Here is a 16178-nt window from a genome sequence, read left to right as displayed (position 1 = left end):
CCCCGCCGGGCAGGGGGCAGGCGCGCCGGGCCGACACCGAGGGAGAAGAAAAGGAGCGGCCGGCTCACTCCCCTGGCTCTTGGGAGTTTGCAGAAGCACTGATGCCCTCGCGCCCCCTCCCCCAGGAGGCCCAGGGTGGTACCGCCGCAGCCTCGCCTCACCTCACCCCCCCTCGGTGTTGTGGGAGGGAGAGGAGCCCCAGAAGCCCTCCCTTCCCTCCTCCCCCCTCCTCCCCCCACCCCGGGGAGGGCCGCTACAATTTGTGGTTACAGCTTTACACGTCAGAAAAAAAAAGTTTGCAGAATGTCCCACACCGAAAAAAAAAAAAAAAAATCCGAAACCGAGCGAAAAAAACCTGCGAGTGGGCCTGGCGGATGGGATTATTAAAGCTTCGCCGGGGCCGCGGCTCGCCCTCCCACTCCGCCAGCCTCCGGGAGAGGAGCCGCGCCCGGCCCGCCCGGCCCCCAGCCCCATGGACCTCCGAGCAGGTAGGAGCCAGGCGTCCGAGGCCCTGGCCCCCGCCCCCGCCCGGGAGCCGCGAGATCCGGTTCCAGTCCTTCCCCCCGGGAGTCCCGAGCCGGGGCCCGGCCTGGGAGCCGGGCGCTGCCCCCGCCAGCGGGGCTCGGGCCAGGGGAGGCACGGCCGGGCGCCTTCGAGAGGGGCCGGGCGGGGACGCGGCATTCCTTGAGTCCGCTCGGCGGGGAGCCCCGGCGACCCGCAGACCTGGGAGGCGGCCACCTGGAGCCCGGCGAGGCGGGGTCGCGGGATCCCGGAGGAGAGAGCCCCGCGCAAGAGTCGGGGAGAGCGCGTCCGAGGCGGGAGCGGGGCTGTGGGAGGGAGACGCGGCGCGCGGGGAGAAGGGGGCCGGGAGAGGAAGAGGAAGGGAGGGAGGGAGGCACGGGGAGCCCGAGGCCGGGCCGGCGGGAGGCGAGGAGAGGCCGACACCTCGGGCCGCGCCGCTCTCCCTCCCCGGCCCGCCGGGAGGGGAGGGCGGGAAGGAGGGCGGGCGAGAGTAGAGAGGAGGGCGGAGGGCAGAGCGGAGCCTGGCTGGTCCGGGCCGGGCCGCGGGAGTCGCGGCTTCCTCGCTGCGCGCCGCGAGGCCGGAGCCCACCATGCTGCCCGCAGCGGGGGAGCCGGCGGCAGGTAGGGGCCGGGCGGCGGGGCGGGAGGCGGCAGCGAGCCCCCCCGGGCCGGCCCGCCGTGGCCTGGGAGTGATTAGTGCGGGGGGCGGGCGCAGCCCGGCCGGACCGGGCAGGAAAGTCTGTCACCGGCCGGGGAGCGGAGGCAGCGGCCGCTCGACCCCGGCGGCCCGCGGGAGGGCGGGCGGGCAGGGCAGGGACTTGACGCGCGGGAAAGGGCAGCGGCCCGGCCGAGCCCGGAGCCCGGCGCCCCGGACCCCGCCCCCGCCCCCGCCGCCGGGAAGGGAGAGACCGGGCGCGAGCGGGCCGGGGGCGGGGCCGGGGGCGCGGGGGCCACACAGGGGGAAGGCGCCGCCGCTTCGGGGAGGGGGCCGAGAGGTCACCGCCGGTGGGGGGGGCCGGCGGGGTTCTCGGGCCGAGCCCCTCGAGGGAAACCCCAAGTCCCCGGGCCTCGCCAGAGTCCCCTCACCCCTGCTCTCCCTACCTTCCTTCCCAGCAACTCCACACTGCGCTCCAGAAGCCCTCCCCAGACTCCCAATCCCAGAGGACGCGTCCCTGTTTCCTCCTGCGCCCGGCCTGGCCCTCCCCCCTGGGGTAGGAGGGGGCTGCCAGGAGGGGAGGGGGCTGGAGGCTCGGCTCGGCAGGAGTGGTCCGAGCCTCAGAGAGAGGCTGTGGTTGGAGGCACTGGACCCACTCCTCTGTCAGGCGCTCTCTGACCCTGACCCATACAGGCTGAGACCTCTGAGCTTTCACTGTCCCCACGGACCCCTTCCCGGCTCCAGGAGCACACAACTGTCCCCCCCCACACCGTAGGACACAGGGATACATCCCCCTGACAGATCAGACCCATTCCCCCCACTGGCTCAGACACCCTCGCTGCCCTGGAGCCAGGCACTCAACCAGGGGAGGAAACGGGCATCAGGCAGAGGTGGCAGCAACTGTCACCCAGCAGCCCCAGAAGTCTCTCCTCCCAACTGATGTAATGGCTCCCTCTCCCCTGGCAGAGCCCTGCGCTGGGCCCGTTCACACTTCTGCACACCACCCCTCTGCACCAGCTACTCCATTAGTGACACTTCACATTCCTCCCCACAATCCCACCTGCCTATTCACACCCTGGCTCCTGCTCGTTCCCTCTGAGCCCCTCCCATACCCGCTGGATAACAACACCCTTTCAAGCACACCCACACAATTGCCGGACTATCTCCTTCATTTTGCCCCCCCCCCCCGTGCCTGCCTTCTGCTGGCTGCCCAGCTCCCCCGCTCCACCCAGGGTCCTCTTGCAGCACGATCCGGACCCTCTTGCTCCAACAAAAGCCCAACTCCTGGGTGGGAACGGACTCCACAAGGCTGGAAGGCTGCCTGCCCATCTGTTTTTTTACCCTGGGCCTCAGTTTCTTCTGTCATTTAGGCTGGACGAGAAGGGCAGGGAGGGGGTTGCTGAAGAGCACAGCAGAGATGGAGCATCACGTGGTTTGGAATTTCACATGCACAGTGCAACCCCTTCACACAAGCCCAGTCACCAGATGGGCTGGTGACAAAGTGAGGTCTCCTGACTTCTGGGCCCATGTGTACCCACTCACTAAGCCGATTCTCAGTTGCCTGGGGGATAGGGAACCAAGGAGAGGATGGAAGGGAGAGAAGGAACAGAGGGGAGGGCAGCCAGCCTAGAGGACAAGGAAAGATGGGCTGTTTCTTTGGGCCCTTCCCTGAGAAGGGGGGCTGGGAGGTGACCCCCAGGGCCGTTTCCTGGATCTCACACCACAGTGGACCCACCACCCCCTAAACCGCTCGTCCCCTCAGTGCACCTCAACAGACCCCTCCAAGGTCACCAGGATGCTGGTCCTGGTCTGGCCTGAGGGTGGGGCCTTTCCTCTGGCTCCCACATTCAGCCCAACACCTCTGGAGCTCTGCGATGCCTCCCCCGCTCCTACCTGTTAGGCTGATGGCTCTTAGCCACCAATCCCAGGTGCACGGTCTCCTGGCTGACCTGTCCTACCCACCCTGACTACCCTGGCGTATTTGCACTGCTGAGCACCCTACCTTCACTGCGTGAGGTCAGACTGGGGGAGACAGGCTGAGGGGGCAACTGCCTAAACACGTGTACACGGGTATGCCTGCCTGTGTAGCTGTGTCAGGGTGGCCATGCTCTTGCGTGGGCTAAGTGTGTGTCTGTGTGTCTGTGTGTGTGTGTGTGTGTGTGTTCATGAGGGGGGGCCTCGGTTCCCAGGGCCCAGGGATCTGGATGGAATTAGGGGCTGGCCCGGGTGGGGGCCAGGATGGGGGGTGGGGGGGCCGCAGCAGGAAACGTGAGCTGCTCTCATTAGCTCCTCACGTGCTCAGCTGGATTTATAAACACAGGGGAAGACGGGATGTAAACAATCAGTGGGCAGCAGCCAGAGGCAGAGCTGGGGCGGGGGCTGGGCGGGGGGCCAGGACTCGGGGAGGGGGCCCAGGACACAGCCCCCGGTGGCCGGTCCACCTGCACACCATGAGCCTGGAGAGGAGGATGGATGTGAGGGCTCCAGGATGCCCACTGGGCTTGCCCTCCTAGGAACATAGGCAAGTGGCGGGCTGTGCTGAGTTCCAGTGCTCTCGACTAAACCACAGGTGTTCCCTGCCCCACACGGCTTTCAGTTTTGCTGCCTAAGATACAGGACATCTTGCCCAGAGTGGAGGCTGTCCTAATAGAGGGTAGAGCCCTGTCACCTTACTCCTCTCCTGGCCTCTTCTCCCTCTGGATTTCTGAGGCTCCTTCCCTCTTTCTGGTTCTCTCCATGGGTCAATCCCGCAGCTCCTTCAGCTTCCCCCTCCTGCCACCCCCCCAGCCTTCAGGGACACAGTTACCTCAGAACTGAAATATTCCTGGAAACACCGGCCTCGTCTGGTTAATTTCACGAGCCGTTTTTCTGCCCAGATGACTTCTCTCTTGTGTTTCCAAAGGCTTCTCCCCCTGCTGTCCCTGTATAGGGAGCCAATCCTCCCCAGGGATGTCCCGCAGGGCCCAGAAGGGGAGGGGGCAAACAAGGCCCAGAGCTGGGTTCCTGACCCCCACCCTCTCCCACCGTGGGCCAGGCAGAGCCCAGTCCCAGAACTGGCTAGCAGGGCTGCCCGGAGCAGGGTGGGGAAAAGAGGCGAGCCTAGTGCTCAACTACTGCTTCACCTGGGACCCTCGGCCTTGCCACTAACTGCGAGAAGACACCAGACTCAATCCTGAAAGCTACCTCAAGGCTGCAAGGACCGCTGCCCACCTCAGCAGGTCTCCAGCCTCTGAAACTAACCCCACATTGTACCCAAAGGATCCTGGAGGTGACTCAACCAGATAGCCAGGCTGAAGGCAGCAGAGGAGAAGGGCCTGGAATTGTGTTGGGATGTGAAGAACGGAGAATAGGAAGGAACTCAGAGGGTCAGCAAGAGCTAGGGGTGGAAAGGAAGAATGAGGAAAGGACCGCTTGGGAGGGAAGCCACAAGCTGCAGATGGGGAAGAGGAAACGGGGAGCCTGTCTCCCCAGGGAGCAGTTATGAGCCTGATCCTGCTTTCTGTCCTAAAACACACATGGGTGGGGCGCGCGCGCGCGCGCACACACACACACACGCGCACACACACACACACACACACACACACCCCACCCCACCCCCGAACCAAGAGCCCTCCACCCGAGAGGACAGGGTTCCTGAGCCTAGTGGCAGCCCTGCTACTGCATTCTGTCAGTGAAGCCAGCCAGTAAAGCATATGAAAGAGTCAGGACTGACCAGCTGCGCCATTGCAAAAGTTCCCACCTGAGCCCTGCACTCTGTAAGAGACATTCCATAGAGTGTGAATCCTAAACCCCTCCGCGTTTGTAACCCTCGCTGAAGCCCTGACCCAGTGTTATGACTAAGTCTAAACCTACCTAGTCTTAATCCTTTCTTAAATCCACACTTATCTTAAGTACAATCAAATTGTTAACCCCCCATCCAACTTAATTTCTATCAAAGCAACGTATGTCATTGTAGAAAATTTGACAGTATATAATATAAACTAGAAGAAAGAAATCACTCGTGATCTCACACCTACCCAAGCTCAAAGCCCAAACTAGCCCTACTCTTGCTGACAGGCCATGCATCACCCCATCTGACAGCTAAATCAACAGATTCACAAACCTTAGCCCCAGCCAACCCTCTGCCTGCCCAGACCTAACCACATCCCCCAGCTGGACACAAACCTCAACCACACTCAGTCAACCAAATCCCAATAAACTAACCTGAAGCTTTGAAAGGAACCCAGTCCTTAAACCTAACCTAGCTCAATGCCAATTATAGCCTTACTCTACGCTAACCCTCATGGCCACTGCCAGTCCCAATGCCCACTGAATCCTGGCCTAGTGCTCTTGACCTTGGACCTCACCTAAAAGCTGGGAAAATCATGTTTCCCAACTGCCTAGTTTGTCCTCACAGCAATGACCCCCTGGCCTCTGGTATCCTGTGGGGCCCAAACCCTCCAGCACCATCAGCAGACAAGTCCTTCTTGGCAGATACATCATATTCTCTCTCTCTCTCTCTCTCTCTCCCCCCCCTCCCCCTGCCCCCTCTCTTCGCTGCAGGCTGATCACCAGGTCTCATTCAGGTCCCAATTTTCCCCATCCAATACCCTAGAGGAGAATGGGGCGGATCTCCACGCTGCAGCCAGCCTCTCAGGGTGACACTAAATCTTCAATCTAAGTCGATCCTACACTTCCCACACCCGGGAATCAAATCCCAGAATGTACCCACCACCGCCTGCCAGAGCCAGCCCCGTGTCCTTCAGCCCGCCCCTGGCGGTCCACAGCTCCACCTTGCCTCTGACCCCGGTGGTTTGACCCTACGTCCTGCCTCTGGCTCAACTCCCACTCGTGGCCGCCTCTGGGGCGCCCCTCTCAGGGCTGACTTCTCTCAGTTTGAAGCTCTGACACGTGCTGTTTCCCAACCCCTTGGCTCCCCCTAAGCTGCAGTGGGACCCGGAGGGTGGGAGAGGAGGCCGAGGTACACCTGGAACCTGGGAATACTGATTCTGATCCGCAGTCCCTTGGCCTGGTCCCCCATGTACACACACACACACACGCACGCACGCACGTGCACACACACACATACACATGTCGGCACACATAGCGACTTAGCTGAAACACAAATACTCTCCAGTACCTCCTGGTAGACAAACAGGCCAAGTCCTCTTCCTCAGACACAAACATGCCTCCATGCACACACTTTCTCAGGCCAGGAACACTCCCCTCCTCCACTCCCCGCACCTCCCATCTGGTGGTCCACCCTCACCCCCTCCCAGCCTATGGTGGGGACAGACACCTGAGGGGCTGCTAGCTAGCTTCCTTGACCGGGCCGGGCCACCCTCACGCTTCTCGCCGTCTTGTCCACAGGGGACTCGTGGGGGATGCTCGCGTGCCTGTGCACCGTGCTCTGGCACCTCCCTGCGGTGCCAGCCCTCAACCGCACAGGGGACCCGGGGCCTGGCCCCTCCATCCAGAAAACCTATGACCTCACCCGCTACCTGGAGCACCAGCTCCGCAGCTTGGCTGGGACCTATGTGAGTATCCAGGGCAGCTCAGGGGCTGGGAGTTGGGTGAAGAATGGGAGTGGGGGAAGAGCGGCCAACCGGTGGGGGTCCTGGTGAATGATGGGGTGATGGGGAGGGCCTGTCTCCCGCCCTTCCCTCTTAGGGAGGGTGCCCCTCCTCCCCATCCCTGGCCCCAGGACTAGGCATGTGGGCAGGCCTCGCACCCGCCTTGGCCCATCGCCCCGCTGGCTGCGGGCCCAGCCGCCCGCCTCCCCCTGGGGGCCGGGGAAGTCTCCTCTGTTTACACCGTGTTGTGGTGTCTCTCGCGCACGGGTGGGGCTGGGTGGGGATGGAGGGGCCCCACCTCCCGTGCCTGTGTTCCAGCTCGTCTCTGCCCCAGACCTGGGGCCCTGCTGCTCTGGACCCATGGGCCTCCCTTCTGTCTGCCTCTCCCATCCTAGCTGGGCCTCCTAGGGGGGACTTGGGGGAAGGGGGCTGCAGGGAACCCAGGCCAGGAGTGGCAGGGGCTTCAGGGTGCGGTTGGAAGCTGTGCCATAAGGATCTGGGGGCGGTCCAGAGATGCTCAGAGAGCCCAGGAGGGAAGGCAGGAGGGTCAGGGTTCCGAGGACCGTGGGGAACTGGCCCCTCTTCCCGTGTTCCTCTTCCACATCCCAGACCCTACTTTGGAGCCAGGGAAAGAAAGGGGAGGAGGGTGGCGGGGGGAGCTGGCTCCGGCCCCAGGATACACCGAGGAAATGAGTTTGTCTCTGTGCTTGTCAGCGTGGGAACCTCCCCCGGGCCCTTGCCTATCCCAGGCCTCGCCCCTCGCTTCTCCCGCTTCTCCCTTTCTCTCCCAGCTGAACCGTCTCCCTCGCCCTTTCCCGGGGCCCCAGGCCTCTCCCCGGAGGCTTGGCAAGGCTCTCTCCGCTTCCCCAGACTGTCTTCGGTACCCTTCCTCCTGCCCAACTCTTGAGATGGCCTCACTTTCTTCCTTCTGCAGCCTCGCGCCTATGAGCGCTTCTTTGGGGGCTTAGTGAGTACCTTGTCCCCTGCCCTTCAGCTGGTGGACCATGCGTGCCAAGGGGCAAAGGCAGCTCAGATGGTCAGGAGCCCCTCTGCCTTTCCACCCAAGGCAGCTCGGATGCTCACGGGCCCCTCTGCCTTTCCACCCGCTCTTCCCTCTCTGGTTTCCCGTCCAGAAAACCTTTGCTTGACTGCTACCCCCCTAGCTCCCGACCCTTTTTCTCCCCGGGCTGCCAAATCTCTTGAAGGAGTGGTCTGCAGCCTCTGCCTCCACTTCCTCTCCACCCACTCACTCCTTAACCCCCTGCAATCTGGCTTCCAGGCCACGGGAACGGTTCTCTCCAAGGTCGTCAGGCACCTCCTTCTTGCCAAACCCAATGGCATTTCTAAGGTTCATTCTCCTCGCTCTCTGTTTTGCAGCCCCACTGCTGAGCGTTGCTGCCTTCTTGAACTCCTCTCCTTGGCTCTGACTCTCCTGGTCCACCTTCACCTCTGCAGCCTGGCCTCCTGGGTCCTCGTGGCTCCTCTTCCTCTCTGTCCCGCCCCCACGGTGGGCGCTCTCCCAAGGCTGGTACTCTCAGCCAATCAGCACGTCCTTCCTGAGTTTCTGCTGCGTGTTATTCTCTTTCTGCACTTCTCCATAGGAGAGCTCATCACCCCCATTGCTTCAACGGTCACCTCCATGCAAATGACATCCCTGGAGAAACTTAGGGGAGGCCCACCAACACAGAGGCCTAGCGCGGAGGTGGGGCCGGTGTCAGTGGACACAGGAAATAGCAGCTTTGGGAGCAGGTATCTCCCGGCAGGCAGGCGAGCTGGCTTCTCCGTCCCCCTCCCTCCCCATCGCCCTCTCCTTTTCACAGCTGAACTACCTGGGCCCCCCTTTCAACGAGCCTGACTTCAACCCACCTCGGCTCGGGGCGGAGACTCTGCCCAGGGCCACTGTCAACCTGGAGGTGTGGCGAAGCCTCAACGACAGACTGCGGCTGACCCAGAACTACGAGGCCTACAGCCACCTCCTGTGCTACTTGCGTGGCCTCAACCGCCAGGCCGCCACGGCCGAGCTGCGCCGCAGCCTGGCCCACTTCTGCACCAGCCTCCAGGGCCTGCTGGGCAGCATCGCGGGCGTCATGGCAGCTCTGGGCTACCCGCTGCCCCAGCCTCTGCCCGGGACTGAGCCCACCTGGACCCCTGACCCTGCCCACAGTGACTTCCTCCAGAAGATGGATGACTTCTGGCTGCTGAAGGAGCTGCAGACCTGGCTGTGGCGCTCGGCCAAGGACTTCAACCGGCTCAAGAAGAAGATGCAGCCTCCGGCAGCCGCGGTCACCCTGCACCTGGAGGCCCATGGCTTCTGATCCCTGACCTTTACCACCGTCTCTTTCCCCTCCCCCTTCAAGCCCTGCTCCCACTCTGGGAGTGAGAAACGCGTACACCAACACTTGTTGAGCCAGGAGACAGAAGCCATGAGCCTCTAGCCCTCCCTGGACTGGGAGGAGGGTGTGATGCAATAAGGCCCATCCCCTCCCCGCTTCCCTAAGTCCTACGGGTCTGGGGAAGAGGTGCAATAGGCCCCATCCCATTTCCACAGGACGTGATGCTCAAGGGAACCCACAATGGTTCAAGTTGGTGCAAGGCTCTCACAGCATCCTGCTCCCTGCCCACCACTTGCCAGTGCCCACCCAGCCCCTCAAGTGGCACTGCCAGGAAGCGTGCCTGTAGGGCAGGGAGGGGGCCACCATCGCATGTGCCTTTCTGGGGTGAAGCCCTTTGGCTGCCCTGCTCTCCTTAGATGGGTGTTGCTCCCCTACCCCCAAATAACTCAATACATCCGATTCAGGAAACAAACACAGTGGCAAGTCCAAACAGGAAGAGATGGGATCAAAAATGGAAGAGGTGGGATCTGCATTGGAGGTAATACTGAAAGCAGAGGGGCAGGGACAGACTGGACCCAGGGGTCCCCAAGGCAGTCGGTGGCACAGGGTGGCAACCAAAAGGACATTGCCTTGAATTTTCTTGCCAGCCCCAGGGTGCCTCCTCTCCGCCCCCTTTCCCAGGGTATCTGTGGGTTGCCCAGGCTGGGGAGGGCAGCCATAGCCACAGCCACAGAACTTCCTGAAAGTTTACATTGCAGTAGCATTTCGGGGTGTGGGGGGGCAGCTCCCCCAGGCCCTGCCCCCCAGCCCCACCCACTCATGACTCTAAGTTTGTTGTATTAATATTTATTTATTTGGAGATGTTATTTATTAGATGATATTTATTGCAGAATTTCTATTCTTGTATTAACAAATAAAATGCTTGCCCCAGAACTTCAGCTGTTTGCTTGGCCTTGCCCCGCCCCCTGGCTCTCCTCCTTGTTCTCCGGGCCTTTCCGCCTCCTCCCCCCTCCCCCCCCCCACACCTGCTGGTGGAGGGCCGGAAGCCCAAGGGTTAGTTCAGGAGATGCCAAGAGCTGGGGAAGAGGCGCTCTCCCCTGTGTCCACCGGGAAGACGTGAACACAGCAGACTCTGCTGCTGCCCCTCCGCCTACCCCCTCCTCTCGTCCTCCCAAATGTCTGTCTGTCGCCTACCTTCCTCCTCCCAGCCTTTGCTCGTCTACCTCACTCCTCCGGCTTACTTCAGTGGTCTTACAGGTCTGTCCCCCTGCACAGCTGTCTGCCCTCCGGTGCTCTCTCCGACCCCCGCGCATTTAGCCCTCAGCTTCCCCAGGACACCCACCTGTGGCCAGCTGCCGGAGTCCCTCAGCAGTGACCCTCACCTTCTCAATACCCTTCATCTCCCAGGGAGGGCGACAGACTGAGGCCAAGTATCAAGTCTCAGCTGTGACTCTACACTTTTCTCTCCAACATAAAACAGCCGATTAGGGGGAGAGAGAGAAACTCATGTTGGCCTGCAAGCAAATGGGACAGATGCTGTTTGAGGGATGACCTAAGATCAAATGCCAGGTCCATAACCTACCAGCTGAGTAACCTTGAACAAATGATTTAAAGCTCTCTATTCTCCAGTTTCCCCATCTGTAAAATGGGAATAATCGATACCTTTATAAGAACGTTGGAAAGGATAAGAGAAACAGTGAAGGTAAGATGCTTGGCCGAGGCAGCGGCGATCAGTAATCACAGGTGACTGATGTCTGGCGTGTCAGGACGCTCTAGTGAAGAACCACTGGGTAGATCAATGGGCTAATTGCTCCCAGGTAATACGGGGATATTTTACCAGGGCCTCCTGGAGACAGTGCCCTAAGCGAAGGAAGTAACAAATGATGGTGATGTCAATCAGTTAACAAATATTTTAAAGACCTAACTACCTGCCCATCACCGTGCTAACTGGTGTTGGAGAGCCTAAAGGAGTCCAAGGCCTGACGTGGCTCCTGCCCTTACAGAGCCTGCAATCTCTCTGGGAAGAGAGCGAGCTTACCTGAGCTGATAAGAAACAAAATCACGCTCACGTCATGTGCACTGGGAGCTAGTGACAAGTGCAGAGCCACCAGAAGAGGGGGAGCTGGGAGTGTAGGTGCAGGAGCAACAGGACCTGCTTGTGGGCGGGGCGAGCCAGGCTCTGCCGAAAGTCCCTGAGTCACCTGACCCAAGTTGGGGGGAACACGTCCACCCAGAGGGGTCCAGGCTCTTGTGGCAGAGACGGCTGTCCAGGTGTGGCCAGGGGCAGCTGCAGTCCCCACCACCAGCCTAACTAGATAGAAAGGAGAGGGCCTCTGGGCTGTCTCCATCCAGAGTCTGTACTGTGAGGCACCTAGCAAGGGGCTAAACGGGATGCAGGGAGAAGGAAGGTACGTCCCACGCTACGTACTGTGAGCTTCCTGGGGGCAGATTCTGAGTCTTCCCCATCTCTCTGTCCAGCACCCAGCTCAGGCTCAAGCTCAAGTCCAAAGAAGGTGTTCAATTAGTGTGTTGAACAAAATCCGGGAAGAGGGACCAGCCCCCCCATCCCCCCATCTTCACCCCCTGCCAAATGCTAGAATCCAAAGCAGAATTTGATTAAGTGCAGAAAGACGCAGGCAAAATACTATTTAAGTCAAGGAGGGAGTGATCGCATCCAGTTGGGCGAGGGCCCTGCTGGTCTGCTGGGCCATGGGCCCCACAGGGCAGGAAGTGGCGTCTGAAGTCCACGCTGTACTCCCAGCACCTAGGACACAGTAACTGCTTTCGCGTGGGACCTGACGCCATTCTTGGAGGATGGGCAGGACAAGGGCTGTTGTGTCTGCCTCCCTTTTAAGCAGGTAGCACCGTGAGGGCAGCTTCCACCATGTATTCATCTTTGCATCCCTGCATCATTTTAGCACAAGGCTGGGCACAGGATAATGTACTCGATAATTTGGTTTAAACAGATTTAAAGAGTGTCAAGACAATAGTGCGTGAAAAACCAAGAGAAGAGAGTCTCAAGGAGACAGCTGACCTGCAGTGTCAGATGTCCCAGGAGAGCGGAGAGGAGACTGGCTGGGGGGGCTCTCCTCCCTGATTACCACCTCTCTGGTAATCAGGGAGTCACAGGCCACCTTGGCGAGAGCAGTTGAGAGACACCGAATTGTGAGATTAAAGATGGAGATGGTGAGAAGAAAGTCGGAAGGGTAAATCTATTCCCTCCAGAGTTTCATGGCAAAGTCAACATCTAGAGGGAGCAGCAGGATCACGGAAGGTTTTTTTGTTTGGTTGGTTTTTGCTGTTGCTGTTTTTATCAATTTATATTTATTTATTTGTTTGTTTGTTTATTTATTTATTGTTGGCTGCATTGGGTCTTCGTTGCTGTGCGCGGGCTTTCTCTAGTTGCAGACATCGGGGGCTACTCTTCGTTGCGGTGCACGGGCTTCTCATTGTGGTGGCTTCTCTTGTTGCGGAGTATGGGCACTAGGCATGCGGGCTTCAGCAGTTGTGGCTTGCGGCCTCAGTAGTTTTGGCACACGGGCTTAGTTGCTCCGCGGCATGTGGGATCTTCCCTGACCAGGGCTCGAACCCGTGTCCTCTGCATTGGCAGGCGGATTCTTAACCACTGCGACACCAGGGAAGTCCCCTGTTGTTGTTTTTAAATGGAAGAGACCAGAACATGGTGTTGCTGTGTGAGGGGTGGTGGCTGGAGAAGGACTGAGAGGTTTGGGGAATGGAATCAGGGACAAACAGAGGAGAATCAAAAGGGTTGCTGGGTAGCCATGTGGCACCAGTGATATCAGCAAACACACCTCTGTCATGGACTCATCGGCATGACTGCGACATTCCCTGACATTTCCTAGCAAGCCAGAGGTGGGGACAGAGTGAAGAGAGGCTATTGCCCAAGGCTGAGGACAGGCAAGCAGGGAAGGCAGTGAATCAAAGGGCGAGAGACTCTGGAGGGCTAGAGATTGCACGCTGAGCGGCTTTGAGCCCGAGCGCTGCATATGCGTACAGGGCGGGGAGTAGAGGGAACCGGTGGCAGGGGTGGGGGGCAGGGGGTGGACAAAGAGGGGAGCCCGGCCAGAAAGGGCATTTCAGAGTTTGAGTTCTTGAACTCTCCCCCAACAGTTCCCTACTGATGAGGTCAGGGGTGTGGGTCCTTCCTTTGGGTTTTGGTGCCGTGGACCACAAGGCGGGTAGCTCCGGATGAATGACAGCTCATCAGCTTTTCTGTGAACGGGTTTGTCATTTGTTCTCCATCCACAGCGGCTTCAGGAGAGGTGATGAGTTTTCATTGGTTATCTTAGGTTCCACCTCTTAAGTACGGTCTTATAGTCAGGGGCCCACGTACACAGAGGTCCATTTAAGAACCTGGAACACCTAGGGCCCTGCAGAGTCACTGGGGGAAGGGCATTATCTCTAGAATGCCTTCTGCTCCCAGGAAGGTTAGGGAGAGTGGGAGGGAAGGAGAGGAGGCCCTCTCCCTGTCACCTCCAGATAGCATGCTGTGGAGGAGAAATCTCATCCTCATCTTGGGTGCCTGGAAACACACCTGTGTTTGAGAGGATGCATACAAGATGGAGAACTGTCACTTGGGCGAGGCAACTTTTGGGGTGGGGGAGTGGACAGAGTAGAGGCTCTGCTGGGGGGTGGCAAGAGGGTAGTCATGCCTTGCCAGCTTCCTGCTGACCCATATCCAGGACTTAGGTCCCCCTTGCTATGTGGGGAGACTCACTGAAGCACGCACCACACACCCCCACATCCACCCCCCCCCCACACACACACATTCCCCACTTGCCATAGCCATCCCAAGTGGGGAAGGGCCAAGGGAGGCCCTTGTTCCCCTTAACCTACAGGGCAAGGGCTAGTGATCCAGGCCTGGCTGAGCGCTCTGATGGGTGGCTCCCCCTTAGCTCCCCCTTATTCTCTGGAGCCACAACTGTCCCTGCCTTTGTTCCTTCAATTCTTGAGCTCCCTGACTCAGCCTGGTTCCCCAATTTCCCAGCAGTGGACAAAGCCATTGTCAGTAGGCCGGGGGTAGGAGCATTGAGGGAGTAACTGTGAGCTTTAGAACCAGAGCTCTGGCCCTTTCCCCAACCTTCAGCATCCCTCAGCCTTCCTAGTTCAGAGGTCACCTCTGGGGCCCTCTCCAGTTCGTCCTGGTCGCCAAGGCTAGGCTGATGGGGTGGAAACTAAGTAGAACCTTCCTCCCAGCTGGACAAAGTCTGACACCTGGTGGCCAAGGTGAGGAATGGCCAGAAGGGCCCCTTTTCAAATCTCCCTAGGATTGCCCTAGAGCCAGGAAGGCCAAGGTGAAAGGGGAGGTGATGGGAGGAGGTTTGGGTGGGGTGTTTGGGACAGAGCAGAAGAGGCGTCCAGCGGCAAACCACCCAGACCTAGGGGAACTTTTGCCTTCCTCCCCTTAAGCTCACGGGGCCAGAGAACCTGGAGCAGGAGGAAGGAGGGTGTCTGGGAGGGTCAGGAGGGACCAGGAGGAGCTGCCTGAAAGAATTTGCCCCACAGGGTGGAGAACGGGACCCAGGCTGTGTGAGCATGTGGGGGCCAAGGGTGGGAGTCTGGTGCCCAGAATCTCCAGCTCAGGGTGGGTGGCAGGGCCTGAGGGCCTGAGGAAGGGGGATGCAGGGAGAGGGAAGGAGAGTGGGCTACGCCCCGCAGCCCGCTGGGCCCCAGGCAGCTGCTTCCCTCCCTCCACCTGCCCCCACCTTCCTAGCTCTAACTGGCTCTCCCCACAGGCCCCATTGTGACTGGGGGAAGGGAAGGGACTCCTAGGGCGCGTGCGCAGTGCTGAGGCCCCCCCATCCTGCCACATTGTCTGAGCTAAGCCAGGTCTAATCCCCCTTCCCCTTGGAGCAGTCAGTGGTGGGCCTCAGCCCTAAAGAAGGTGCTGGGATCCTGTTCCAGTTCTTTTCTCTCCTTTTCTCTTGCGTTCCCCCAAGACTCTGGCCTTGGCCGTGAGGCAAGGGCCTTGAGTGTTCCCAGGCCAAGGTGCAAAGGTCACTCCTGCCAGTCTCATCACCAGCCTCTGGGGATCGGGGCTGACAAGGAACCTATGCCTGGGTCTCGGGAAATTTCCTGAGAGAGAACTTAATCCCCAGGTCAGACCTCTGGCCTGGGCTTCCAGCCTGAAGCCTGAACTGTGACAGGACCCAGGACAGCAGTTTTGGGGATAGGCCAGGAGATTGCCTGAATAGGGATAGGGGTTCCAGGAAGGAAGGTTAAAAGCGGCAGACAGGGTTGGGGGAGTAAAGAGGGAAAAGACCTGAGGGTAGGCAGGCTAAGGTCTGGCCTAGTTGTGCCAGCACAACTTAGGACTCCAGATGCCATGTCAGGGAAGGATACCAACTGGACAGAGATGGCTCCAAAACCCCTGGGTGCCTACTCCTTCGAGCCTTGGGGCTTGATCCCACTGCTGTCTGACTAGGCAAGGTGGGCAACGCTGCTTGTGGAGAGTTCCCTCAACTCCAGGCCAGAAAGCCAGTCCTAGGGTGCCTGAACTTGAGCTGATGACCTGGACTGGGACAAGCTGAAGGCCAAGGGAGACATCTTCCAGGCTGGGTGGGAGAGGCTAGCAGGGCCTGGGCCAGGCAGGGCTGTGGGCAGCTGGCAGGGATGGCCCAGACAGTGCCCAGAGAGCAAGCCAGGGTGCCAGAGAGGAGAGGGACTAGCTCAGGCGGCAGTAGGAGCCGCTGTGGCCGCCCAGCAGCATACCCCATTTCACGCTCCCTGGGCGGTGGCAGGGCCCCACGGCTATCAGCTTTCAGGGGTGGGAGGGACCAGGAATGAGGAGGGGTCTGCCCCACCCATGGCTCCCTACTCCCTCAAGGCTTTGTGGGCGCAGGAGCTGGGTGCCACACACCTCCAGACACGCCCTCTGAGGAGGGGTGGTCAGTCCCACAGAGCCTGGGCACCATCCCTCCCTGGAGCACTCTGTGCCCAACTGGACCCCACACGGAAGCCCTTCCCAGGCCTGGTGGTGAGGGCCTCCCTGCTTCCCTCCCCAAGGCAGCAGGGCCCCTGTCTGCCTCAGGGTGGGCCCCACTTAGTCCAGGAGGCAGAAGGGGGATTAGACCAGGCCCAGCCCAAACAGTAAAG

The 16178-nt window shown here is 60.1% G+C and overlaps 1 protein-coding gene across 2 annotated transcripts; it reads left to right on the top strand.

Moving 5' to 3' along the window:
* On the top strand, nt 1-9987 carry CLCF1 (cardiotrophin like cytokine factor 1). Of its 2 annotated transcripts, none has more exons than XM_081239825.1 (3): nt 1-488; nt 6527-6693; nt 8550-9987. In XM_081239825.1, exons 1-3 carry the CDS (start codon nt 473-475, stop codon nt 9042-9044), a joined length of 678 nt encoding a protein of 225 aa, XP_081095951.1. In that variant the 5' UTR covers nt 1-472; the 3' UTR covers nt 9045-9987. The 2 variants fall into 2 exon arrangements, with proteins under 2 accessions (XP_081095951.1, XP_081095952.1); XM_081239826.1 differs by lacking the exon at nt 1-488 and adding an exon at nt 1662-1733.
* Nucleotides 9988-16178: the final 6191 nt, after the last annotated feature.

Source organism: Mesoplodon bidens (genome assembly GCF_964165515.1).
Source record: "Mesoplodon bidens genome assembly, chromosome: 7".
In the NCBI taxonomy this organism is placed as follows: Eukaryota; Metazoa; Chordata; class Mammalia; order Artiodactyla; family Ziphiidae; genus Mesoplodon; species Mesoplodon bidens.
The sequence above is the reverse complement of the archived record's forward strand: the minus strand, read 5'-3'. Positions and strand labels throughout refer to the sequence as shown.